This window comes from Arachis ipaensis, chromosome B03, assembly GCF_000816755.2.
Source record: "Arachis ipaensis cultivar K30076 chromosome B03, Araip1.1, whole genome shotgun sequence".
Taxonomy (NCBI): domain Eukaryota; kingdom Viridiplantae; phylum Streptophyta; class Magnoliopsida; order Fabales; family Fabaceae; genus Arachis; species Arachis ipaensis.
This window is the reverse complement of record NC_029787.2, coordinates 127,844,167-127,869,649: the sequence shown is the minus strand read 5'-3', so window position 1 is coordinate 127,869,649 and position 25,483 is coordinate 127,844,167. Positions and strand designations below refer to the sequence as shown.

The window sequence follows — 25,483 nt, the reverse complement described above, 5'->3', positions numbered from 1 at the left end:
TGGCGAAGTGACAAGCAGCTAAATTATTTGATGTTCTAAAATGTGCTTTAGGCATTTAGCGATAAATGAATGTTATCTTTTTTAAGCTAGTATCATGCTTTTAAACGTAGTAGGGGAGACCGTGAAAGAGGAAAAAAGAAAAAAATAATAAAAATTAGAGATCAAAATATTTTTATCAAAAATAATGAAAATGAGAATTGTAACTATTAATATCGTTGATATTAAGATTTTTAAATTATTTTTTTTATTTCAAAAGTTAACCTGAGTTCAGTGAACAATAAATATGTCGGATGTTCAATTCAATAGGTATGCAGATGGTTGATTATATTGATTTTTAATTGGAAGGTTATTTATTTTTATTCGGTTTACTTATGCATAGTTAACGTGGTTGGATATTTAATTCACTAGGTGTGCGGATAATTATCCTAATGTTAGAGTTTAAGAGATAATTTGAAGGTGGAGTATTTTTTTTATTCTATTGTGTTAATTCTAGAACCTATTGTTCACAAAAGTCATTGTCTACCTAACAAAATCTTAATTAATTTTAGTGACTAATTTTAATATACAAATATTTTTTTTTAAATATAGTGAGAATTTTTTTTGTCGTTAAAAAAAATGAAATCATTTATGTCAGGGTTCAAAAATTTGGGTGAAGAATTGGTGCTTTATTCAAATTGCGATATTCCAATAATAATAATACACGCAAGGAAAATAAAAAACCGAACCGAAATACATTGAAAATTGATACAGAGGAAATTTTCGTTATTTTAAAAATAGAGGGCAGAATGGTAATTTTATCATATTTAAAGACTTAAGAAAAATTATACCATGTTAGTCTTGGACTCTTGGACATTAAGGAGACCGAGAATTCATTTAAAAAATAGTAGTGCTGAAATGATGACAACTCATAAAGTTTATTGGGCCAAATCAAAACAACAGGAGGTCCAACAGTATTTTTCAAATCCAGTAGAAAACACAAATTTAATATTAATTTTCAAAGTTATTAGGCATATATTTTAGTTTGGTTTGATGGTGAAAGAGAAAGAGAAAGAAAAACAGAAGATGGTTGAAGTAAAAAAAGATAACCCGTATCATTGGGTACATGATGACGTGAGGACTCGTTCCTCGTCGTATGTGGACACCGAGTCATTGTGTGAACTCAAGGGTTTGAAACTTGTGAAAGATGGCTCTAGTGTGGTTGTTGAGCTTTCTCCACTGTTCTGGTGAGGATAGGGTTTGTGAGAGGAGGGGGATTGGCAATATTTTTACATGTACACCCTTTGTCTCACTGAATTGCGTATGAGATTTCCCTTTTCTGATTTTGAGTGTGATGTTCGTGTACCCTATGAATACGGAAACGAGATCAAAATCAAAATCGACCACACAATCCGGAGATAATTATGCGGGAGAACTCAAATCACAACTCGCTTACAGTTTTAAATGAGTCAAACATCATCCACAGTCCGTTACCAATAATAACGGCACTCACAATACAATCGAAAGATCGGAACAAACAAAGGAAAGCCAACACTTCACTCATCTATATAAACAAACCAAATAGCCCGGGGGAAGGCAGGTCACACACCACGCTTTGTTTCTTCTTTAAATTATCTCCTTAATATATTCTCCTAACTTGAGCGTCAGAGTGCTTTTTGCAGGTGCTCCCGCCGCTGTGTTGCGTACTGCCGAGGTGTATCAGCCCTCTCCCAGGACGACGTATAGCTTTCTGTCAAAACCGAACAGTCACTGGAAGGAGTTCTCATACCTCGGTTATACACAAACGGAACATTTGGCGCCTAATGTGGGCCCGAAAATTTATCTGACCCCACTATTCTTTGCCTAGCTCTTTTACTCTTTTTTCTACAGGATTCCTGGCATGGCCGATAATGGGGTCCAACAACCCACGCAAGCAGAACTCCTAGCTCAGATTGCTGAGTTTCAGGCAGAAGTTTGGAGGATAGTCGAGCTGTCCTCCGCCAATAACGTGGGAAAGCATGAGGAAGGAAATTCTAAAGGCTCGGCTCAGGGCAATACAGACCCACTGAGCATCAGTCCGCTAAAGAAAAAGCTGACCTTAGACAACCCTTTCTCCGAAGAGATCACCAAGTTTCAGATGCCGAAAAACTTCGTGTTACCTACTACTCTTGAGCCATATAAGAGGATTGGTGACCCGCGCTCGTGTTAAAAAATTTCAATCTATGATGTTTTTTAACGGCGCTAACAATGAACATGTGCTTTGCCGAACTTTTCCTACTTATCTTGATAGTGCTGCATTACTTTGGTTTTCTAAGTTGTCTACAGGTTCGATCTCCTCATTTGAGGAGCTGGTGAGATCCTTCATCGACTACTTCGCAGCATCAAGAATATACGTACACATATCAGATTATCTAGGTACAATCAGACAAGGGCAACACGAAAGCTTAAAGGACTAGATGACTCGGTTTGCTGAAGCAACCATGGAAATTCCAGACTTAGACCCAGCAGTCCACTTACACGCCCTTAAGGCCGGCCTTAGACCTGGTAAGTTTCGGGAGACAATCGCAGTGACCAAACCTAAGACGTTGGAGGAATTATGAGAAATGGCCGCGGGTCAAATGGAGATCGAAAAACTCCGTGAAGCTCAAAAAACAGACAGGCAACCGCCCAGGAGAGAAGAAGATAAGACTCTAAGATTGCCAAACAATAAGGAACCAAGGAAGCCATTCAAGCTCACCCCAAAGTTTGATACTTATACCAGATTCAACACAAAGAGAAAAAAATAATCAAAGAGATTCTCAATGCCAAAATAATAAAGCCCCCACCCGAGCAGGAAGTTACCAATACCAACAATTTGTAGACAAAAACAAACATTGTGCTTTCCATCAGAAGTACGGACACACAACGGACGAATGCATAATCGCCACGGACTTATTATAAAGATTAGCCCGACAAGGCCTCCTTGACAAATACGTCGAAGGAAGAAGAAGCATGGAAAACACTCGAGACCGAGAAGAGCATCAACGAACCTCAGAAGAAAAGGATGACAGTAGGTGGCCAACCTCGGAAGAAAAGGATGACAGTAGATGGTCCAACCCTAACCCACCAAAGGGGGTCATAAACTGCATATTCGGAGGATTCGAGGGGGAAGGTGAGACAAATACGGCACAAAAATGAAGTTACCGAGCAATGCTGGCAATCGAAGGAACAGTACCCCAAAGAAACAAGGATACAACAGATCTCAACATAACCTTCAGCCAGGCCGACCTATCTTCACCTGGCCCAAACCTGGATGACCCAGTGGTGATTTCTATCCAAACAGGTGAATTATTGGTAAGAAAAGTCCTCCTGGACCCAGATAGTAGCGCAGATGTCCTCTTTTACTCTACCTTCCAAAAAATGAAATTATCTGAAAAAGCCATGCAACCTTCATCCGGAGAATTGGTAGGGTTCTCGGAGAGAGGGTCCTAATAAAAGGCTACATACACGGACCATTGATGTCCAGTACCTTATAGTCGACTGCCCCAGTCTTTACAATATTATTCTTAGAAGACCTGCTCTGAACACATTCAGAGCAGTGGTATCTATCTTACATTTTTGTGTTAAGTTTCAAGTACAGGACGACAAGATAGCAACAGTCCACTCAGATCGCCAACAAGCTCGGCAATGTTACAATGCAAGCCTAAAAGGGGCCAACACAAGAGGAAAACTTCAACAAGAAGTCAAGGCTATCTACAGCACAGACGAAGTACTGCCCCTAGCAGAACTCGATCCTCGGGAGGATTCCCAGGAAAGACCTCAGCTAGCAGACGAACTCCAAAAGGCCCCCTGACCTCAAAACCAAAACAATTTACTTACATCGGCCGAGCTCTTGAAGGATAGGAGCAACTAAAACTAATAAAGGTACTACAAGACAACGCCGATTTGTTCGCTTGGACCCCAGCAGACATGCTAGGGATAGACCCGAACATCATTTGCCACAAACTCACCATTAATAGAACGATCTGACCTGTGGCTTAGAAGAAAAGGCACCTTGGGGCGGAAAAATCAAAGGCAGCCCTAGAAGAGACTAAGAAGCTCCTCAGTGCCGACTTCATCAAAGAAATCCGCTTCACCACGTGGCTCTCGAATGTGGTAATGGTAAGAAAAAACTCAGGTAAATGGCGCATGTGCGTCGACTTTATAAATCTTAACAGGGAATGTCCGAAAGATGCTTATCCATTGCCTTTGTATTGACAAACTGGTAGATAATGCTTCATGATTCAAAAGCTTAAGCTTCATGGACGCATACTTCGGTTACAACCAGATCCTTATGCATCCAGAAGACCAAAGCAAAACAACTTTCACAACTGAACATGGGAATTTTTGTTATAGAGTAATGCCATTCGGCCTAAAGAATGCAGGTGCAACATATCAACGACTAATGGACAAGGTATTCTATCAACAAATAGGTCAGAATATAGAGATCTACGTAGATGACATGGTGGCCAAGACTCCATCAGAAAGATCGCACTGCGACGACCTCGGAGAAATATTCAACCAGATTAGAGCATATAGTATGAGACTCAATCTAGAGAAATGTGCTTTTGGGGTACAAGGAGGAAAGTTCCTCAGTTTCATGCTGACTTCACGAGGAATCAAAGCGAACCCCGAAAAATGTGAGGCAATACTCAACATGGCAAACCCGAAAACAATAAAAGAAGTACAACAAATAGCAGGGAGAGTAGCCACTCTGTCACGATTTCTGCCCGTAGTATCAAACCGATCATATCATTTTTTCTAGACAACTTCCAAAAACAAAAATTTGGAATGGACAAAAGAATGTGAGGCAGCATTTGTCGAACTCAAAGCCATCCTATCCTCACCACCAGTACTGCAAAGTCCAGAAATCGGTACTTCCTTGTATTTATACTTATCTGTTCCAAGTATTCTCTAAGTTCGGTCCTTGTTACTAAGGCAGGAAAAGCACAAAACCCAGTATACTTTGTTAGTAAAGTCATGCAACTAACAGAAAGAAGATATCCCAGAATAGAACAACTGGCCTTGGCATTGGTGACAACAGCAAGGAGACTAAGACACTATTTCCAGAGACACACAATAGTCGTAAGGACGAACCAACCACTAAGGCAAATACTGATGAAACCAAAATTGGTAAGACGACTGACCAAGTGGTCCATCGAACTTTCTGAGTTTGATATTCAGTTTCAATCAAGACCGGCTCTGAAATCATAGATCCTGGCAAACTTCGTTTCCGAACTTACATCCGACGAGCACCACCACGAACAGGCTTGGGAGTTGCATGTATATGGAGCATCAAACCGAGAAGGGAGCGGAGCTGGGATAGTACTAAAGGAAGAAGAAACAGTAATGGCCGAACAATCCCTTCAATTCCACTTCTCAGCAAGCAATAACCAAGCCGAGTATGAGGCGCTCATAGAAGGTCTCAAGCTCGCCTTCAGCTTCCAAGTAGAACGCCTGATAGTATACTGTGATTCATTCTTGGTGGTCCAACAAATCAAAGGAGATTTCTAGGTAAAGGATCCTCTGTTAGAGCAGTATTGGCTCATAGCAAAGGATCTTATTTCAAAGTTTGATAAATTTATTATATCACATGTGCATAGAGAGAACACTAGAGCTGATATATTATATAAACTCGCCACTACTAGAGCAAATACACACACGTCAGCACTATCACAACTTACACTAGAAAATCCTAGCATCGAATCATTGTGCATAATGAACATCACCCATACAAACGACTGGAGAATACCTTTTCTTGAGTATATTGATACAGGGACCATCCTCAGAAACGAGACTAATCCTCAAAGCTTTAGGCGAAAAGCAAGTTCTTTTACAACTGTGGCAGGAGAACTATACAGACGAGGTTTCTCACACCCACTACTAAAATGCCTCGGCAAGAACGAAGCCAATGAAGCCATGAACGAGGTCCACGAAGGCGTGTGCGGCAACCACATAGGAGGACGAGCACTGGCGACCAAGATTATCCGAACAGGATATTATTGGCCGACAATGAAAAGGGATTGCATAGCAAAGGTAAAAGCATGTGACAACTGTCAAAAGCATGCCGCCATCTCAGTGAATCCCGCCGAAGTATTACATAGCATGGAGGTAAGCTGGCCTTTCCATAGTTGGGGGCTTGACATTCTCGGCCCATTCCCAATAGAACCAGGACAGGTAAAATTTCTTTTAGTATCAATAGATTATTTCTCAAAATGGATAGAAGCACAACCACTAGCAAGAATAACAACCGAAAAGGTACGATCTTTCATATGGAAAAATATCATATGCCGATTTAGAATACCTAAGGAGATAATATCGGATAACGGTAGGCAATTTACAGATAACAAACTTGCATCATTCTTGAAAAACTTTAACATACAACATCATTTTAGCTCGGTCGAGCACCCACAGACAAATGGGCAGGCCGAAGTTGCTAACCGAGTAATCTTGCAGGCAATGAGAAAAAAGCTCAATGATGCGAAAGGTGAATGGGCAAACCTGATCTCAGAAATACTGTGGAGCTATAACACAACAATACAAATCACTACAGGCGAAACCCCATTCAAATTAGTATACGGAGCAAAAGCAATGATATCGATCGAGGTCGGTATCCCCACCTTAAGGGCCAAGATATACAGTCAAAACCACAATGTTGACGCAAGGAAAGCTGAAACTAGACCTCATGGAGGAAGACAGAGAAATTGCTGTTATCAAACAAATGGCAATGAAGCAACTTATCGAAAGAAAACACAACAAGAAGGTAGTACCCAGAACATTCAACGAGGGAGACCTCGTCCTCAGAAGAACAGAGGAAGCGAGACGACCTCCATCACATGGCAAACTCGTAGCAAACTGGGAAGGACCATTTCGGATCGCAAAAGTACTTGGAATGGGGGCTTATCAATTACAGATGCTGAAAGGCGACTCACTATTAGGTAACTGGAATATCTCTTCCCTAAAGTTGTATAGATCATAAATTATTGTATCTGCAGATGAAGGTACTCTTTTTCTCCCCTTAGAGGTTTTTTCCCAAATACGGGTTTTACCTAAGGAGGGTTTTAACGAGGTCGGACGCCCAATATGTCAAATCATAAATAGAGATTGTACTGACATATGAATAAACGATCTTGTGTCTTTAGTCTACTTTCAATACACAAATGCAAAAGAAGTCAAAACATACATATTTCTAAATCATCAAAATACCAAATTGTCAATCTGACTCAAACACAGTCAGAACAAAGTCAGTCTAATCCAAACTCAAACAGACGAAGTTTTCAAAACCGAAAAAAGGAACAAATAAACCAAACATATACATATCAATAGGGAGGAACATTCTCATCATGATCCTCCACAGTCCCATCTACAACAAGCTTCCCGCTGATAACAATATTGGTCACATCAAGCTGACCACAATCAAACTCGGGGGCCAATACAGCAATCTGACTAACAGCTCGGTCGAATATAGAGGAAAACATCTCCATTCCCTCCTCTTCCAACTCATGGACTCTGGAGGTCAGCTGCCCTTTAGTCTTATCACTTTCTTTTATCTCTGCCTGCAAAGGCCGAATCTGATCCCGAAGACGAATAACCTCCTCTTCAGACTCCTTCATTTTTGCTGTAACATCCACAATGACGTCATCCTTCTCTTTCGACGATCTCTCTAGCTCGACAACCCTCTCCACGGCCACCTGCTGCTCAGCTCCGAGCAGTTTAGTCGTGCGGCCAACACACATCAAACGTGAAGCAACGATCTATGACAAAAGACATACAACATGTAAACATAAAGCAACAAACAGACCAAACAAAGACAAAACAAAAAACATACATACATATATACAGACCGACCCGAATAAACTTTCCCATCCCTTCGATACCAATTCGGTGGGTCATAAGCATATCACCAGGATATTGGGAGACCCTATCAGAAAGCTCAGCAAAAGGAAATTGATCGCTCCACAGTGAGTGAGGACTCNTCAAAGGCGGACTTACTACTGCCAATAGCTTCCTTGTCACCCTCAAATATAACCTTCAGGGACTTATCGGTGTCATCTCTTTTTCTCTTAAAAGAAGATGCCGGCTGGGCGGTAGACTGAGCAGCATCCCCACCGCCCTCCTCCAGAGTCCTGGAACCAACCACATCTCTCTCCCTTTTCTTTTTAAGAAAAGATTGAAACCGAGAAGGATCAAGATGAGAAACTCCTCCACCTGGAGGCACAAAGCAAAAAGTCAGAAAAATGTAAAACTGGCAAGAAAAATAACAACAAGTATTACCTATGTAAGTTTTCAAACCCTCACTATCACCAGAATCATGCAAACGTAGAAGTTCAGAAATGGACAAACATTCCCCAGCAGCAAGGCTTTCTATCAGAAATTCTAAAAAACAGTCTTCTTTCTTGCTCTGCTCAGTAGCCTTAAGGATTTGAATCGGTTTGGAGCACCAATAAAGGAGAAATTTTTCTATAAGCTCGTCGTCCAGATAAAAGGGGTAATTGGTCTCTACCGACCGCACTTTAACAAACAAAGACTTAAAGTTTTTAAAAGAAGATTTGTATAACAAGAAAAGAGAGTGCCCAAAAAAGCTACTCAGAAAAACCCATAACCCTTTCCGAACCCCTTTGGACTGAAACAATGAGAAAAATATAGACAGAGAACATGGAAAAGAAAGAAAATCCATCAGACATTGAAAAGCACGAAGAAATGCCCAAGAGTTAGGATGCAACTGCGAGGGTGCGCAGTTGAGTTGAGTAAGAACATCATACTCAAAATCAGAAAAGGGAAATCTCACACGCAGTTCAGTGAGAAAAGGGGTGTACATGTAAAAATATTGCCAATCCCCTCCTCTCACAAACCCTATCCTCACTAGAACAGTGGAGAAGCTCAACAGCCACACTAGAGCCATCTTTCACAAGTTTCAAACCCTTGAGTTCACACAACGACTCGGCGTCCACATACGACGAGGAACGAGTCCTCATGTCATCATGTACCTAATGATACAGGTTATCTTTTTTTACTTCAACCACGTTCTATTTTTCTTTCTCTTTCTCTTTCGCCATTGCAAAAACAGAAACAAAGAATCTTTAGGAAAATACACTAACCTTTGGAAGTCATATTGGAGTCAAACTGGGGAGAGGAATTTGAAAGATCAGAATGTCAATTTCAAAACAGCAACAACTATTATTACAAGCCCACTAACTTAGTGGGTAACACAAGCAATAACCGCTCAAGCATAAAAAACCCAAACGGTGAGGAAATGCGTTAATTATAATACATTTCACGAGGTAAAAAAGTCCCCTAACTTTCTTTCGGTCTCTCCCATATTTCTTTTTATTTTTTCATCTTCACCACTTAAAATGCGACCCATGGAAGGCCCAAGATTGCGAGAGGCTCGACACATCACTAAAACTTGGATCATACACTAACATAAGGAGTAAAACATCTTAACCTTCACCTCAAAGAGATTAGGAGCGCACCAAAATGCGTGCCACACCTAAAAACTAATCAAACCCATACGCGCGGGACAATACACACACAAAACACGAACATATGAAAAGCTTGCCTGTTGCTTTTTTCATAAAGCCAAACAAGCTTGGGGGCTATGACGTGTACCCTATGGATACGGAAACGAGATCAAAATAAAAACCGACCACACAATCCGGAGATAATAATGCGGGAGAACTCAAATCACAACTTGGTTACAGTTTCAAATGAGTCAAACATCATCCACAGTCCGTTACCAATAACAACGACACTCACAATACAACTGAAAGATCGGAACAAACAAAGGAAAGCCAACACTTCAGTCATCTATATAAACAAATCAAATAGCCCGGAGGAAGGCAGGTCACACACCATGCTTTGTTTCTTCTTTAAATTATCTCCTTAATATATTCTCCTAATTTGAGCGTCGGAGTGCTTTTTGCAGGTGCTCCCGTCGTTGTGTTGCGTACTGCCGAGGTGTATCACCCCTTTCCCTGCACAACGCATAACTCTCGGTCAAAACCGAACAGTCGCTGGAAGGAGTTCTCATACCTCGGTTATACACGAACGGAACAAGTAGTATTTTTAGAAATTTTTAATTTTAATCAAATCTGATTTTATCTAATAAGATAAATCTGATTTAAATTAATTATCATATCTTTAAGATATTAAATTTAAATCAAATATAATCTAATCAAATAATGTCAAATCTAATTTAAATTATTTATCTTATCTTTAGTAGATTTTAATTAAGTTATCTTATCTTATCTTTTAGCTAGTTTGTTATGGGTCTATTTAAACACTTGTTGTGAGACAATTTACACAACTTTTGATGAATAAAATTTTCATTGCTTTATACACGTTTTTTATTGTGTGATTAAGTGAGGTGAGTGATTTGCTTCAATTTTTGAATAAAAAAGATTGAAAGATTCAACTTAAAGTGATTCTTCAACTTTAGCCTTCTGATTTAGGTTATCAATCACAAGTTCTTTGAAGGTCTAGTAGAAAATTATTTCTAGAGACCTAAAATGCTAAGAATAGGTATCTTAAAAAAACACTTTTTAATTTAGATGTGGTTGGGAGAATGGTGTAGGACGTAGTTATGAAGTGTATAAGTGCTTTATGCAACTGTGGTGTCAGAAACAAAAATCGGACCGTTCGATTTTTGGGAACACAAATAGGACCCCCAAATTTTTTTAATGTTTTAAACACAAATCGGAGGGTCCGATTACCTTTGCCAAAATTTAAATTTTCTCTTCCACACTAATCGGACTGTCCGATTAGTAAGCTTAATTTTTTTTACGAAAAAATCGGATGGTCCAATTTCTTCATCCATTGTTTCAGAAAAAGCGGTCACACATCCATATCTAACACCCATATTCTCCACGATAACGCATAACACACTTATGCTTCTCATATCCAAAAAAATGAGCCTTAAATTTTTTTTTTTTATCTATCATTCGTATATTTTTACTGTATCTCTTTCTTTATTTGTTTGTGTCTTTTTATGTCCTTCTTTTGGTATCTCTTTATTCTTTGTTCTAATTTTTTTTATCAAAAATTCTAAAATTGAAAGAGACTATAACACTAGGGAAAAAACCTTGAAAAGAAACCTGAAACTTAACAAAGAAGTAAGTCGAAAGGAGAATTTGAACTTGAATATACTACTAGTTGTGGAAATTTAATCCAAAATCTAATTAACTCTAAGTCGTTAATGAATTTAATTATTTGATTTCCTAATTTATTTGTGGGCAATGCATATATTAATTATAATCACAAATTATGCTATTTCAAATTAAATGACTTATATAATGATGATCTCATTTATTGTTTTAAATGCTAATTGAATAACTCATTATTACTTTTAATTTAGAATTAAATGAGAATAAAATCAGATATTATCTTTTGTTCCTTGAATAATTATCTTTTTGGATTTTAGATATATTATCTTTTGGGCTTTAGATACTATTTTATTTGGGCTTAAGGGTTTAATGGGTGCCATGCTCAAATATAAATAGACCTACAGGATTTCGATCCCCAATATGCCAAAGCCGCCTTTGTTGCTCTTTCTCCGTCGAAAGAGTTACAGTTTAGCCACCTAAGAATACAGAAGGCTTTGATTGAGGAAGATCGAAATAACCACAAGATCCAAACTCTTCTGATTGTAGAATTCATGTTTATGAATTTAGGTACGCTTCCGCATTATGATATGATATATTTTTGATGATTTGATATAGATGATCTGAGTTAATGAAATCAATTTATTCCTAACATATACTACTATTTGTGGAAATTTAATCCAAAATCTAATTAACTCTAAGTCGTTAATGAATTTAATTGAATAAAAGATTAAAAAGTTCAAAAACCAAAAGGTAAAGAAAAAACTTCTCAAGAATCAAATTTACAAAATCAAATAAATTTAGTAGCTTAGCTGACTTGATGTTGATGATGATGTTCCACTGATATACTAATATATCAGGGAATTCATTCAGGTCAAAATCACCTCCATGAATATGCATAAATACATGTGTGTTTTTGAAATTCAAAACTCGTAGGTACACATTGACACCGAATTCTTCGCCATGGCCCCACATCCTCCTCTTAAAACCAAAATCAGAAACAACATTATAAATAAATAAACCCGGTTCATGCAAAGAAAACTAAACAAACCGGGTTGGGCCAAATCGAGCCGAAACCAGAAAAACCGGCTATAAATATATTCGGTAAATTTGGCACTTGTTGGAGCTGTAGAGATCTCACTCTACTCAACCGCCTCCTCTCGCATCACCTCTTCTTCCCTCTCTTTCTCTCTCTGTCTCTCTCCTTCTCTCGCTCCTAGGTTTTCATTCCCCCCTCGGAGGTACCTCTTCGTTCTGTTCTTCACCCTTTTTTTAAAGCATAATAAATTTCACTTCTTACTACCCCGCTCGAAACTGACGAATTTTAATTTTTGTTTCTCTTATAAATGTTTTGAGCGAAGACAGTTGAATGCTACGGTTGTAGTTTTGTGCTCTTTTTGACGATCGATTTGGTTTCGTTTGTTAGACTGGTGTGTTGGGATTTATTAGGGCTTTGATTTTTTCCTATTCAAAAATAGCTTGAAACGGATCATGGCTTAGGGTTTATATTTATTGTTATTTAAATCAATTAACTATAGCTGCTGGATTTTTTGTTTTTACCTAAAAAGGCTGGATTTGAATGCTTTTGTGACGCATGGTCATGTCGTATTCATCTGTAGCTGATGACAGTAATTATTCTGCCTGCATTAAATATATACAGCTAATTAATTGAGGTTAAGGAGGGTAATTGCATTCTTGTAGTATTCTCTTTGAACAGTCTCTTCTTTATTCCTCTATTTGTTATAAAGGGTTTTGGAAATAATTTATTAGTTGTGGTTGCTGTAATGTTTGAGTGACTGATTGTCTTGTGTCATTAGCCTAACCCATGAGTCTCTCTGTGGTTGATGTATTGTTTGCTGCAGAGATGGCAGTGTCTGATGGATCCCCGACCCCGCAGATGGTTGGCAATGCTTTTGTGGAGCAGTATTACTCTATCCTGCATCAAGATCCAGGCCAAGTTCATAGATTTTACCATGATACCAGTGTCCTAAGTCGGCCTGAAGATGACGGTACCATGACAACGGTGACCACTATAGAAGTAAGTAGTATCAACTGACTTTGCATCTCTTAAGCAACATGAATCCAAATTGACCCGTATAATTTCCCCAGCTGTTAATATCACACAAGCTTTTGGAATTGCATGGTTCTAAATTAGTGTGTGTCACGATTGTCGTTGCAATCCAGGTGATCTTGATTGTTTGTCACAATTACTATAGTTAAAGAAAATGGCATGGAATAACAGTTAGCCATATGGATGACTGAGATGAACCTCATTAGCACGGCATTATTGATAGTAGTATTATATATTATATTTTTCTATTGGGTTTTCATATTTTAGATTAATTTGTTTGTCTTGCTATTCAGTCCTATACACTCTTCCATGGTATATCCAAATCGTTGTTTATTCGAAACTTATCCTGAATGAATTCACTTCTGGTAGCCGATTGAGCTGTTTCTGGTCTATGAGAAATAAAAATGAGTATTAAAAAAATCAGCAGTGAATTGTCCATGCTAGTTTTTCACTGGGATTTTATGTGTTCCAATTAATTTATTTTTCTGTGGTGAATTGCAAATATAATTAAGTATCTGCTTTTTTTTTAATTATTTTACTTTATTATGCAACAGGACATCAATAAAAAGATACTATCACTGGACTACACAAGCTTTAGGGTAGAGATTTTGAGTGCTGATGCTCAGCCGTCTTATAAAGAAGGGGTGATGGTTGTCGTGACTGGCTGCTTAACTGGAAGTGACAATTTGAAGAGGAAGTTTACTCAGTCATTTTTCCTAGCTCCACAGGACAAAGGATACTATGTTTTGAATGATGTATTTAGATATGTTGATGAATACAACTCAATTGAGATTGAGTCTGTGCCAGTGAATGATGTTGCTGAAAGTGCCCAAGCTGATACTTTTACCCCTGAACCAGGTAATTCTTCTGTTTACATATTATGATTGTAAAAGATGATTCCATTCCTGTTGCTTGTCACTGTGTGCTGTCTAATATTCTAATTCTTGTTCTAAAATTTTGCTTTTGACTGTGAATATAGAGCCAATCCCTGTTCCTGAAAGCATTCCACCTAGTCAAGCAGCTACTGTGGATGCTGAAACTAGCATCAGCAAAGAAGCAAGTCAACCACTGGAGAATGGAAAATTGTCTGCTGCTGATTCTGTTGTTCCAGTTAATCATGTGAAAGAACCAAACCATCAGGAACATCAACCAAGCATTGAGAAAGTTGCTTCTAATATGCAGGATGATGCTCCAAAGAAGTCTTTTGCATCCATTGTATGTTAATTCCCCCAACTTTATTCTGTTCTTATTTTATTGTTGTGTAGCATTTGACTTATGCCACTCTTCTAAATTATTTACTTTAGGTGAATGCATTGAAAGAAAATGCTGCTCCCTTCCATGTGAGGACATCCCCTGTGAAACCTGTTGAACAACCACGTGTATCTAATGTGCCTGCATTAGAACCTCAAGCACCTGCACCTGTCCCTGACAGTCCGTTGGAAAAGAACACTGAGAATACAGGTAATTTGCTCCTTTTATGGTTAATTATATTTCATATATGTAGTTTATATTTTGAATTTGTTGTCAATTTATTGGGGAATTCTTTCCTTACTTGTCCATTTCTTCCAACAGGGAAGGCTTATGCAATATTTGTTGCAAACTTGCCATTGAATGCAACAGTAGAACAACTAGAACGGGTCTTCAAGAAATTTGGGCCCATTAAACGTGATGGTATTCAAGTGAGAAGTAACAAGGTCAGTATATTTAAAGCCCTTTTTTCTAAAATAATGTTAATCTGTTCTTTTGAATGCACATCAGCAACACAAATGCTGATAAATATTTTGTTACCCTTCGCAGCAACAAGGATCGTGCTTTGGTTTTGTGGAATTTGAATCTGCTACTTCAATGCAAGGAGCCCTTGAGGTATTGACTTGCCTAATATCAAATGCCTTAAATGCCTTTCATTTCTTATTAGGCTTTATGTCCTTTTTGAACTTTCTAGGTTTGGGTTTGTTGTTACTAATGGTTTGTGTTTCTTATCATGGCAAGCATGTGATTCATGGCATTTGTAGCTTAGTTATTGTGTTTTTCAGTTGATGTGTTTCCATATTTTATTATATTTTAATGCACGAGTAGTGTAGATGTCTTTTGCAAGGTATGTCTGTCATCTAATCTAACGTGGATGTATTTTCAGGCCTCTCCTCCGGTTATGTTGGACAACCGTAAACTTTCAATTGAAGAAAGGCGAGGTATGTGACCAACATTTCTCTTGTTAAATTGACAATATTGTTGAAACCAACATGTCACCTCATATCCTCTGTTACTAACATGCATTCTTGTTATTTCAGCCAATAATGATAGGGTGAGATATCCATCAGGACGGGGTGGATACCGAAATGATAGAAATGAAAACTTCAGGGGCCGTGGCAACTTTGGAGGTAGTCGTGGCGGAGGTGGCGGCAGCTATATGAACAGGAATGATTTTGAGAAGCGGAATGAGTTCTCTGGTCGACCTCGTGGAGGCAATGCTAATGGTCGGAGCAATGGAGAAGCTGTTCCAAGGAGTTATGCAAATGGAGGGAAGGTTGCCCGTCAACCAGTGAAGGTTCAGTAAAGTTCTTCATTTTATTGGCAATTGAGTGAACATTGGCATTCTCCGATAGATAGCGGCTTTAGGGATTTTGGTGTGCAATTGGATTAGAGTTTTCTTCGTTGTAGCTGTTGTGATCCTTCTACTTATGAGTTCGTTGGCTAAACCAAGTTATTACTCATACCTTCGTCTCCCTTGCTTTTTTGATCTCTTCCAATTTTGTTACGTTTTGTATCTAATTTTCTTGAATAATTGTTTGGAATTGGTTACGGTTAAACTCCATTTTTTAATACAATTTTTTTGGTCGCATATTCACTAGTAGTCTATTCATACAATTGATTAACTGAATGATGCATTAGTCTTTCCTTAGACATTAAAAAAAAAACATTTCTCTCTTGTGTAGAGGTTACTTCGAACGTCATTCTTAATTTCTTACAAATTCCTCATGATTACTGAACATCCTTGCAAAGGGTGACAAATTAACACCAAGGTGGATCATTTTGAGTAAAAAAGTTGTTTAGACCTGCTCTTTTGCCGCTATGTGACTATTTTGGTTGTTTTTGTAAAATTGATTTTAGGTTGCTCGATTTTGATGGAAGTTGAATTATTTCTTATCATGAGATAAAAAAATTCACATCTAAAATAAAAATGAAAGAAATTACTAGTGTATTTAAGTTTCCAATATCAAGTGTATCAAGAAGGGCATAGTAAAAATAAAAATATTAAAAAAATTAAAATATTTTTTTTAAAAAGTTATAATTTACATTTAAAAAAATAAAAAAAGATATTTTACATAATAAATAAATAAAAAATAATTTTATATTATTATATCTAAATATAATTAATAAAAAAATTATTAAAAATATTCAAATAAAAAATTACTTTTGTTTTTTTAAAAAATTTTAAAAAAATAATAATTAAAAAAATTATTAAAAACTCATCCCAACACGTCCTAAATTTCATTGTCGCAATAGCAATTAGTCTGTAATTCTGTATATTGATAGGGACAAACCTCTTATCTACATTACACACCCCTCTCCCACTTGAAAAGAAAACGATAAACTTCGTCAAACTCTCTTCTCTTTTCTTTCTTCCCGTTCTGTAAAAGATAACTCTGCGTTTGAATCTTCTACAAAATCCTGGCAATGCTTAGCTGAGACTTCCGATTTCTGAGCATCTAACTTCTAACAATTTACGCATCGACCTTGACCATCTTAGCTGCCCCTCTAGAAACTTCTTGAAGGTAGTTTCCAAATACCCTCTGATCCAAAATCATGTTTGGAACCTGGAGAGAAAATTCAAATGTCAAGAACCTTAAAACAAGGACAGACAAACTAAAACAACCGAGGTCCGAGGAGAGGAGAATACCTTGTCTCCAAAGAAAATCTTCGTATTATTAGCAATGGACTCGATAAACTTAAGCTCAAGAAATTCAGGGGTAAGCTTCAACTTGTTTGCTTCAGCTTCCTTTGTTACACTAAAATCTCAAAGGCAACAGAATTAATAATTTCTTTTTTCTAAGACCATGGATTACAAAATGAAATATGAAATTCATAAACTTGCATCAAAGAAATTAGGAATATAAAATCTCACCGGTAGAAATCTGCATCTGCAAGACTCTTTTCACGTGCCAGGTACATTGCATTCTCGATTTCTTCTTGTCTTCTAGCACTATCCTTTTCCAACAACTTTTGCTCCATAAGGATCCTGCTAACATTAGCATTCTTCTCAGCCTCACTAATAGCCATCTTCTTCATTGTCTCTGCCTCCTTCTCAGCTACTTTCTGCTTCTCAATAGCAATTAAGACCTATCCGATAATATGCAAAGCACATTGCTGGTTAGCCTCATTCAAAACAGAGAAAAGGACATACTGTTACGGTAAAAAATAAACCTTAGTACGCTCCTCTTCCATTTGTTCGAAGTTTCGTCTTATGCTATCCGGAATTGTGGGTTTTGTTACACGGACACTGATGATCTCAATACCCGGAGCATAGCGGGTGCAGTCAACTTGAAGAGCATCTTTCATCTTTTCATCAATCTGAAAGGGCTCCAATGCTTGCTTTGTTATGATTTTATTAAGAACAAAGAAATGGAAGGACATAATGATTTAATCCATCTATTACAGAGGAGAAAAAGCCAGAGAGTCCAGAATGATAAAATCTTTAAGACTTGCATAAAATCCTTTCTTGTGGTCTGTGGATGACAATAGGAGCCACAATTTGCTAAGCACAATTACATCGTTCAACTATGAACCCTAGACAATTACATTGGCTTAAATCGAAGTCCCAGTAATTTTTGCCCCATTAAAAATCTGTATTAAATTTAAATTAAACTGTTGGTTTTAAATTATACTTGTAAAAATTCAGACCTAACCTGATCAAACACATCTATATAGACTTGTTGAAGACTGTGAGAGCTGCAGAACTGATTAATCTCATGATGAATTTTATCATATATCCATGTCTTATCATACTCCACACCATAATTGAGCAATGTCTCATAGACAAATTCTTTGCTGAGTCGGTTAACAACCTACAAAAGAATACACATCATCGCATATATAATTAAGGATGTAAAGGGTACACCACTGGTTAATCAGAAACATTGCAGAAGAAAAGATGCACTCGTTAGTACCTCGATCTTCCCAAAATTAATCATGACACCACCTTTAGTACCACATGGTATATCTGTCACCTGCGACGGTAGGCGTAATCCCAAAATTGAACTTATAGAGCGAAAATAAATGACAATTCAAAGTTGTTCTAATAAATTTACCATATCTGTCTGAAGTGTCACTTGTACAGGTTCATACTGAGTTATGAAAGGCATTTTTAGATGGAAACCTGGAACAATATTGACCGAGATCAGAAGCAAAAACTTGTTTGCAAGCACATATTGAAGAAAAAAGGAAAACATTGAAGAAATAGAGCAAAGAGTGGTTGGTACCTGGATCCGAAATGGTTTTCAAAAGGGCACCTCCCCTCCAATATACTCCCACATGCCCTTCCGGAACTTGGTGCAGAATGGATAATGAATTTTTGAAGGATGGTGATCCCGAAGGAACCAGAACCTGTAGATAATATCTCGTATTTGAAGAGATGTTTTCCAAAGTAGTAAACAGTACAAAGAAAACGATAACCAACCCTTATTATACTAGTCAATTTTGGTGAGAAACCCTATCCAATTCACTAAAACTTCCAACCTAGATAATGTTTACAGCGCAAACCACAAACGAAAATAGTAAAGCACCAATAATGCACTATTGCATTCTTTGAACTGATTTCCTTCCCGAAAACATAGTAATAAAGAACTAATGACATAAAGAACAATGCATTACCACAATAGGCCATTCATGATCATTTTGAGTTAGGTTAGAGTACCTAAGGGTTTCTCAACCTAGAAAAGCAAAGCTGCGACTAAGAGCAAACATGTCCATTGACGAGAAATCTTCCAATAGTAAAAGGAATTTAACTTGTGAGATATCCAGAAAATCGATGAATGAAAGGGAAAGAAACGGCACTATGCAGGAACGCAACGCGAGGCATAAATCAAAACTAATTGGTACTCTACTTGTTACAGTTATAGCAAATCAGAAAACCGAATTGGTAAAGTATCCATTGGACGAATGAGATTTGTAGCTAGGAGTACAAGATCAAGAGCAACAAAAGCGTGAGTTTCCAGATGCAACATTACATACTGATGGAATGCTGCAATAGTGCAAATGTGAAGTGGAGAGATATACATACCATGGCGACAATGGCGAGGAAGATGAGGAAGGGGACGAGAATCGAGGAGGTGGAATCAGGTTGGCGCGGCATCGGAGGAGTGAAAGGTGTTTGTGGTCGTTGCGACGGCGGGCGATCCATGGCGGTGGAACAACGCAAACAAGCACGCTAGTGACTTGCCCTTAAACTTAACGTCACTCCCTTTGATTATCCGAGTTGTGTTATGTATACTCTTCTCTGCGTAAGTGGGTATCTATTTGCAATATTTATATAAACGGTTCAGCCAAGTTAATTATTATTATTATTATTATTATTATTATTATTATTATTATTATTATTATTATGTGTGTGTGTGTGTGAGGCGCATTTTATTGGCACCTGAGTCAGTTAGCGGTTAAAAATTCGTAGGCTTGAGAAAAATGATGGGTGCTTTATCATTGGCATATCCATTCAGCAGAGTCACAGCCACCAAAGTAAGTGAAGCTCAAGCTAAACCTAACAATGGCTTCCCTTCGTTTCTTCCGAAGCAAGTTCACACAATCAAAGACCCCTTTGCTCGAAACCTCGCCATGCGTATTCACCGGCTACCCGTTTCTGTAACAACTAAACTACTTACTCATTACTTTGCTCTCTCTGCGTTTCACTTTTTGTGATTCAACTCTTTTGCTCTGCAGACTCACATGTACATTTTATATATGTTTTAAAGTTGCTATTAACTGTGGTTATTGGAAATGACTAGCTGCTGTTGTTTGTAATTTGTGATTATGATTAATATTTTCTGACAAGGCATAATTCTCTAAAGTCTAAACCCATGGATATACAAGAATTAACACTTCAATTTGTTCCATAAAAAACAGAATTTATCTTTCAATTGGCTAGAGTAGCTGAAATTTCAGAAAGTAATCCAATCTTGTCAACTTCAGAAAATTGTTCAATGTTTGATAATGAATTGTTGTGCCTGCAGGCGGCTAATATGGCCACCTCATGAATATATTTGAATTCCACTCCATAATCATCATCGTCATCATCATTATTATTCATAAATCTAATTAGTATATGGATCATTCTCTATTTCAATATGACACAATCAGGTTAAGTTCTCAGAGAATCCTATCATGAGTAGTTGTGTGAAGCCATTAATGATACAGAACAAGGCAAATCCAGTTGTCCTTCTTCATGGTTTCGACAGGTACTCCAAATGTGCAAGAGACATAATTAGATTCTACATTTTTGTGCTAAGACTAGCCCTGGATTTCACTCTCTTTCTTATTATTTTCAGCTCATGTTTAGAATGGAGATATACATTTCCATTGCTTGAGGAGGCTGGTTTTGAGACATGGGCCTTTGACATTCTCGGTTGGGGATTCTCCGATCTAGGTTTGTTTTTGTTACTTACTCTTCCTATTTTATGTTTGTTCCTCTCCCTGATTTTTCATTTTAATGATGTTCAGTTTGTCGTCTTTTCTTCAGCAGAAAAACTTACTTCATGTGATGTGGTATCAAAGCGCGAACACTTCTATGAGGTGCTTAATAAACTATGTGAATTTGAGTAAGACAGTTATTCTATAGGGTCTGACTTGTTCCTCAGCCTATATTCTGAAGGAATGTTTGTATTGCCAATTTTCAAGTTTCATTCAATGTGTATATTGTTGTTTTCCTTGCAATTGTTCCGGATTGTATTGAGGATGGATTTGATTTACCTACCAGTTTTGGAAGTCTTACATCAAAAGGCCAATGATATTGGTTGGACCAAGCCTTGGCTCAGCTGTCGCCATTGATTTTGCAGTCAATTATCCGGAAGCTGTATGTGCTATCTAATAATTTAAATTCAGACTATCCACAACAAGCCAGTTTCTGAGTAATTTATTTTACATTAAGCAAAATTTTCATTTAGTGACTCTGGTGTGAACTTATCATTCATTTGCAGTTCATCTTTTCAGGTGGAAAAGCTTGTTTTGATTGATGCTAGTGTATATACAGAGGGAACAGGAAACCTAGCAACCTTACCTAGACTTATAGCCTATGCCGGGGTGAGTGTTTTTCCAAGTTACTAAGCGTAAACATGTTACCCATAATTATCATGAAAAGTCTATCATATCTAAGCATCATGACTGCCATTGCTTTGTATTGGAAAATATTATCAGTCTAATAATTTTCACTCCTTTTTCTGCTTAAACCTTATAATGGCAGTAATTTGTTTTCCGTAATGCTTATTCATTGGTAGATTCTATGGAAAGACAAGTTCAATCTCTTAACCAGAGTTTTACTTTTGTGGGGAAAGATACGTATGGGAGTGGTGAGGATGTAATCACCCTTATATGATGCAACTTACATTCACCTCTGCTCTCTCTTCATTCAGGCATATGTATTGAAGAGTGTTCCATTACGGTTGTATGCAAACTATTTGACGTTCAATGACATTTCTTTCAGTACCAGCCTTGATTGGACTAATGTAAGTTCCCAGGTCCTAAAGCTATCATGTTCTTTGATCACATTGTGTATATACACCAGATAATCTATATATGTTTTCTAGTTAAAAAATTTGCCATTTGGCACATGCAATCCTCGACCCTTATACTTGCCTAGCCATATAGGAATGTGTCCTGCCTGGAACTTATTGTGTATGTTCAAGCATCCACCAAAGTGCCCTCATCGTACTAAATGGCACTTATACTTGCACGTATTTAAATTGCAAAATAAGGTTGATTAACATGGTCTTTATATATAATATTATAATTCTTATCAGATCGGCCGCTTGCATTGTTTGTTTCCATGGTGGGAGGATGCTACAGTGGATTTTATGATTAGTGGTGGTTATAATGTTGTTTCCCAGATAAGAAAGGTATTTTCATTGCAGTATTACAAGTTTGTAAATGTATGTTGTAGTGGTGACATTATGTTGTTACGGCATTGGAATATGAAGGTTTCATCATTCTTTTGATGAATATATATCAAAATTTGATAATTCCATTAAGTTATGTGACGTTTTCAATAATATACCCTATCCCCATCACCAAAACAAAACAGTCTACCATCAGTATGACTATAAGTTCATATTTTGGCCTACATTTCTCTGTGTGCTTGGGAATATACTTACCAAAAAATTTTAATTGTATGAGTCATACTTTGTTAAAATGTTATTATATCAAGACACATTCAGGTAAGGCAATATAGTATTGTATTTGAGACTGTTTTTGCACTGAAGTGCTGTATACATTACATCCTCAGAAGGCTGCTATCATTTATTAGTCTGTTGTTCACTGATAATGGTGAGAATTGAAACCCTGCAAGGTGACTAGTGTTCCCCTTTATTATACTTTTCAAATTAAAACAGTTACGGTTCAAGTTTATCCTCACATGACTAGAAGCATAACTTTGTTAATAACAGAAACATGCTTGACTACTTTTGAATGTAGTAGTTTTCTTCCATAATTGTATGTCCAGAACTTAACATCTTCCTGAATAAGATGTTTTATATTTTGTATATGTTTCTCAGGTAAAGCAGAAAACACTTATCATTTGGGGAGAGAATGACCGGATCATCAGCAATAAGCTTGCTGTGGTTAGTTAGTTCATCTTTCTATATTATTATAAGCAAGAAACACATAACATGCCACAAAAATGTCTGATTTTGAAACATAACCCTCGGTTATTTTTGTTTCAGGTTTATTTGACTTAATTTTGTTCCTTGATAAAGTTTACTGACTATATCATCTTTTCAGCAACTGCACTGTGAGTTATCTGATGCAATTATACGCCAAATACCAGATTGCGGCCACCTTCCACATGTCGAAAGACCGGCTTCTGTCGTCAAATTCATTATTGAGTTTGTTCAGAGAGAAACCAAGTTAGTAAATCAATGTGTTTCAGCAGAATGATCACCTTTTTCCACTCTCCAACAGAGAAAACTACTGAACAGGTAACATTTTGCAAAAGGAGCAAGCTGGTGATCAATAGAGCTAAATATGTTCAAAACAACATTGTTATGCTCGAAACTAACAGGAGACAATCTTGATTCTTGATTCTTGTTGGAATTCCATATCCCTAACATTATGTATTAGAGAATGTGCAGACTGTTGTTCTTCATTCAGTCATAATTTTTCTTAGCTTAACCATGATTTTGTTTTGTGACATTGGCACACTACTTGTAAATGTTTATTAGGGTGTTACTATGATTGTTTAATTTGTTCGTAAGATTTCAAATATCCAAATTCCTATCTTTTATACTAAACAGAAGGTTGGAAAATGTTAGGAATCATGCTAAGCATAGGTTAACGACTTAACTCTGCCATAATACTACAAAGATTCGATCAAGTTTCTTTGTAAACTAGATAACTGTCAATCTTTTGACGGCCTAACTTAGGTCAACTATGCAAAACTTTGCAATAGTTTAAATATACACAGGATTCTACTTTTATATTAGAAGTTTAAAACCAAATTAGGTAGATCAAATCTGTCTAATTATATTATTTTTTCCTAGTTTGATTCTGTTCAAAATTACTAAGATGTCGTCTAAAGCATGCACCTTTATATATTTTTTATTTTCTCATTTGTCAGCTACGCATGTTGTTACATCAAACTAAAGTTATTCTAAGTTGGTGTATTGAGTATTGACTTGGAACATCCATAAGAGAAAACGTTCCCACGGAATGAATGATCAGCAGCCACACCCCCACACGAGAAAGGAAAATCACAAATGAAATCGTGTTCCTCATTAGTCATTGAAAAGACCTTTGAACTAACTAAACTTTTTCATTAGGAATATGAATGTTGCAAACTGTTTTTCAGGTTTTTTTTTAACCACTTGCAAAAAAAAAAAATATGTATATGCGGTACCATGCCAGGTAACAAACAATCAGGGTATATATCATACTAATAAAAAACTTGTGCAGCTGAAAATGAAAGAAAGTGAATATATGAATAACATGTAAAGTGTTGTGCTAATCATGCAGGATAATTATTTAAGAAATGGGAGAAGAAAAATGGCAAAGTGGCATGGAATCATAGATTAAAAAAATAATTTATATATGGGCTAGGAGGTTCCATTAAATTAAGAAATAGTGCCTCTCATAGTCATAGATATACAAATGGAACAAAGCTAAGAAAACTGACTAGGTTTGTTTCTACACTAATATGTAGTCAAAATCAATCAAATATAAAGTGATGATAATGAAGCCAAATTCCCCTACCCCTTTTTTATTCCAAAAAAGAAAAAAATTGGGTTTTGCTTGAATTGATGACTATGGTTGCAAAATCTGGTCCATACATATGCAAAACAAGTTTAATTTAGACCCTCAAGACTAACAATAAGGTAAGAAAAAGGGACATTAGAAACATGGTTTTGGTGCCTTGTAAAGGACTCAAAGCAGCTCCACTCCCATCATTGACACCAGTTGAAGATGATGGACTTATTCCAAACACACCAGTAGGACTCCCTGTGCCAAAACCGGTGCCGGTGCTGGTGCCGTTGCCGGTGCCGGTGCCTGTTGATGGTGTAGTGGAAGGTGATGTTCCTGGTGTACCGGTTGAGGGTGTTGTAGAGCCTGATCCAGCATTGCTGCAACAGAACCATAGAATAAAAATATCAGCAAATAAAGACTTTAGGGATTAATATAATACAAGAAGTATCAATCAATAACAATAACTCTTATGTAACTCAGAAAATGTTTGTTGTACTCATTTTTTAGAGGGCGCCATTGATTTATTAGTATTTTCTATCTGATAAAAATTCAGCGAGATTCACATTTTATCTAATGGTAAATGATAAATGAGTTGGCATAATATTTGATATAAAAAAATAAAATAAATATGCTATCTAAGAATATTATATATGAGAGCACAGATGTAAAGATCAAAGTGGTTGAAGTTGACAAGAATAATTGTGGAACATCCTAATCATGACAGCTAATATTTCAATTTCAATAGAACAAGCATATGACACGGCTTAGCTCAACTGGTGGAAATCTAGAAGTCTTGAAAAACAAAAATTTTTAGCTAAAACTGTCAAATAACGCAAGTTTAGACTGTTTAGACTAATTTTTTTCAGGGTACATAAACCAAAGA

At 37.0% G+C, this 25,483-nt stretch overlaps 4 protein-coding genes across 5 annotated transcripts in view; 2 read left to right on the top strand and 2 right to left on the bottom strand.

Moving 5' to 3' along the window:
- LOC107631829 (ras GTPase-activating protein-binding protein 2) lies at positions 12,195–16,010 on the top strand. The gene is made up of 9 exons (XM_016335396.2): positions 12,195–12,334; positions 12,956–13,131; positions 13,719–14,022; positions 14,144–14,379; positions 14,469–14,625; positions 14,737–14,858; positions 14,962–15,027; positions 15,299–15,353; positions 15,453–16,010. The coding sequence occupies exons 2-9, from the start codon at positions 12,958–12,960 to the stop codon at positions 15,716–15,718; spliced, it is 1,380 nt and encodes a 459-aa protein (XP_016190882.1). The 5' UTR covers positions 12,195–12,334; positions 12,956–12,957; the 3' UTR covers positions 15,719–16,010.
- Positions 16,621–19,678, bottom strand: LOC107631830 (erlin-2-B). The gene is made up of 9 exons (XM_016335398.2): positions 19,442–19,678; positions 18,642–18,765; positions 18,471–18,538; positions 18,330–18,389; positions 18,069–18,227; positions 17,587–17,733; positions 17,288–17,502; positions 17,063–17,171; positions 16,621–16,979 (listed from the first exon to the last, which is right to left on the bottom strand). The coding sequence occupies exons 1-9, from the start codon at positions 19,559–19,561 to the stop codon at positions 16,887–16,889; spliced, it is 1,095 nt and encodes a 364-aa protein (XP_016190884.1). The 5' UTR covers positions 19,562–19,678; the 3' UTR covers positions 16,621–16,886.
- LOC107631831 (uncharacterized hydrolase YugF) lies at positions 19,772–23,603 on the top strand. Of its 2 annotated transcripts, none has more exons than XM_016335400.2 (10): positions 19,772–20,016; positions 20,512–20,609; positions 20,700–20,797; positions 20,894–20,943; positions 21,128–21,223; positions 21,361–21,450; positions 21,780–21,872; positions 22,167–22,262; positions 22,917–22,982; positions 23,143–23,603. In XM_016335400.2, the coding sequence occupies exons 1-10, from the start codon at positions 19,840–19,842 to the stop codon at positions 23,296–23,298; spliced, it is 1,020 nt and encodes a 339-aa protein (XP_016190886.1). In that variant the 5' UTR covers positions 19,772–19,839; the 3' UTR covers positions 23,299–23,603. The 2 variants fall into 2 exon arrangements, with proteins under 2 accessions (XP_016190886.1, XP_016190885.1); XM_016335399.2 differs by having other exon boundaries at positions 20,891–20,943.
- The window catches only part of LOC107631832 (PLASMODESMATA CALLOSE-BINDING PROTEIN 4), a 2,497-nt gene continuing 1,440 nt past the window's right edge, over positions 24,427–25,483 (bottom strand). The window contains exon 4 of the mRNA XM_016335401.2: positions 24,427–24,977. Within this exon, the coding sequence (XP_016190887.1) occupies positions 24,707–24,977 (271 nt within the window). The 3' untranslated portion in view covers positions 24,427–24,706. The remainder of the gene's footprint in view (positions 24,978–25,483) is intronic.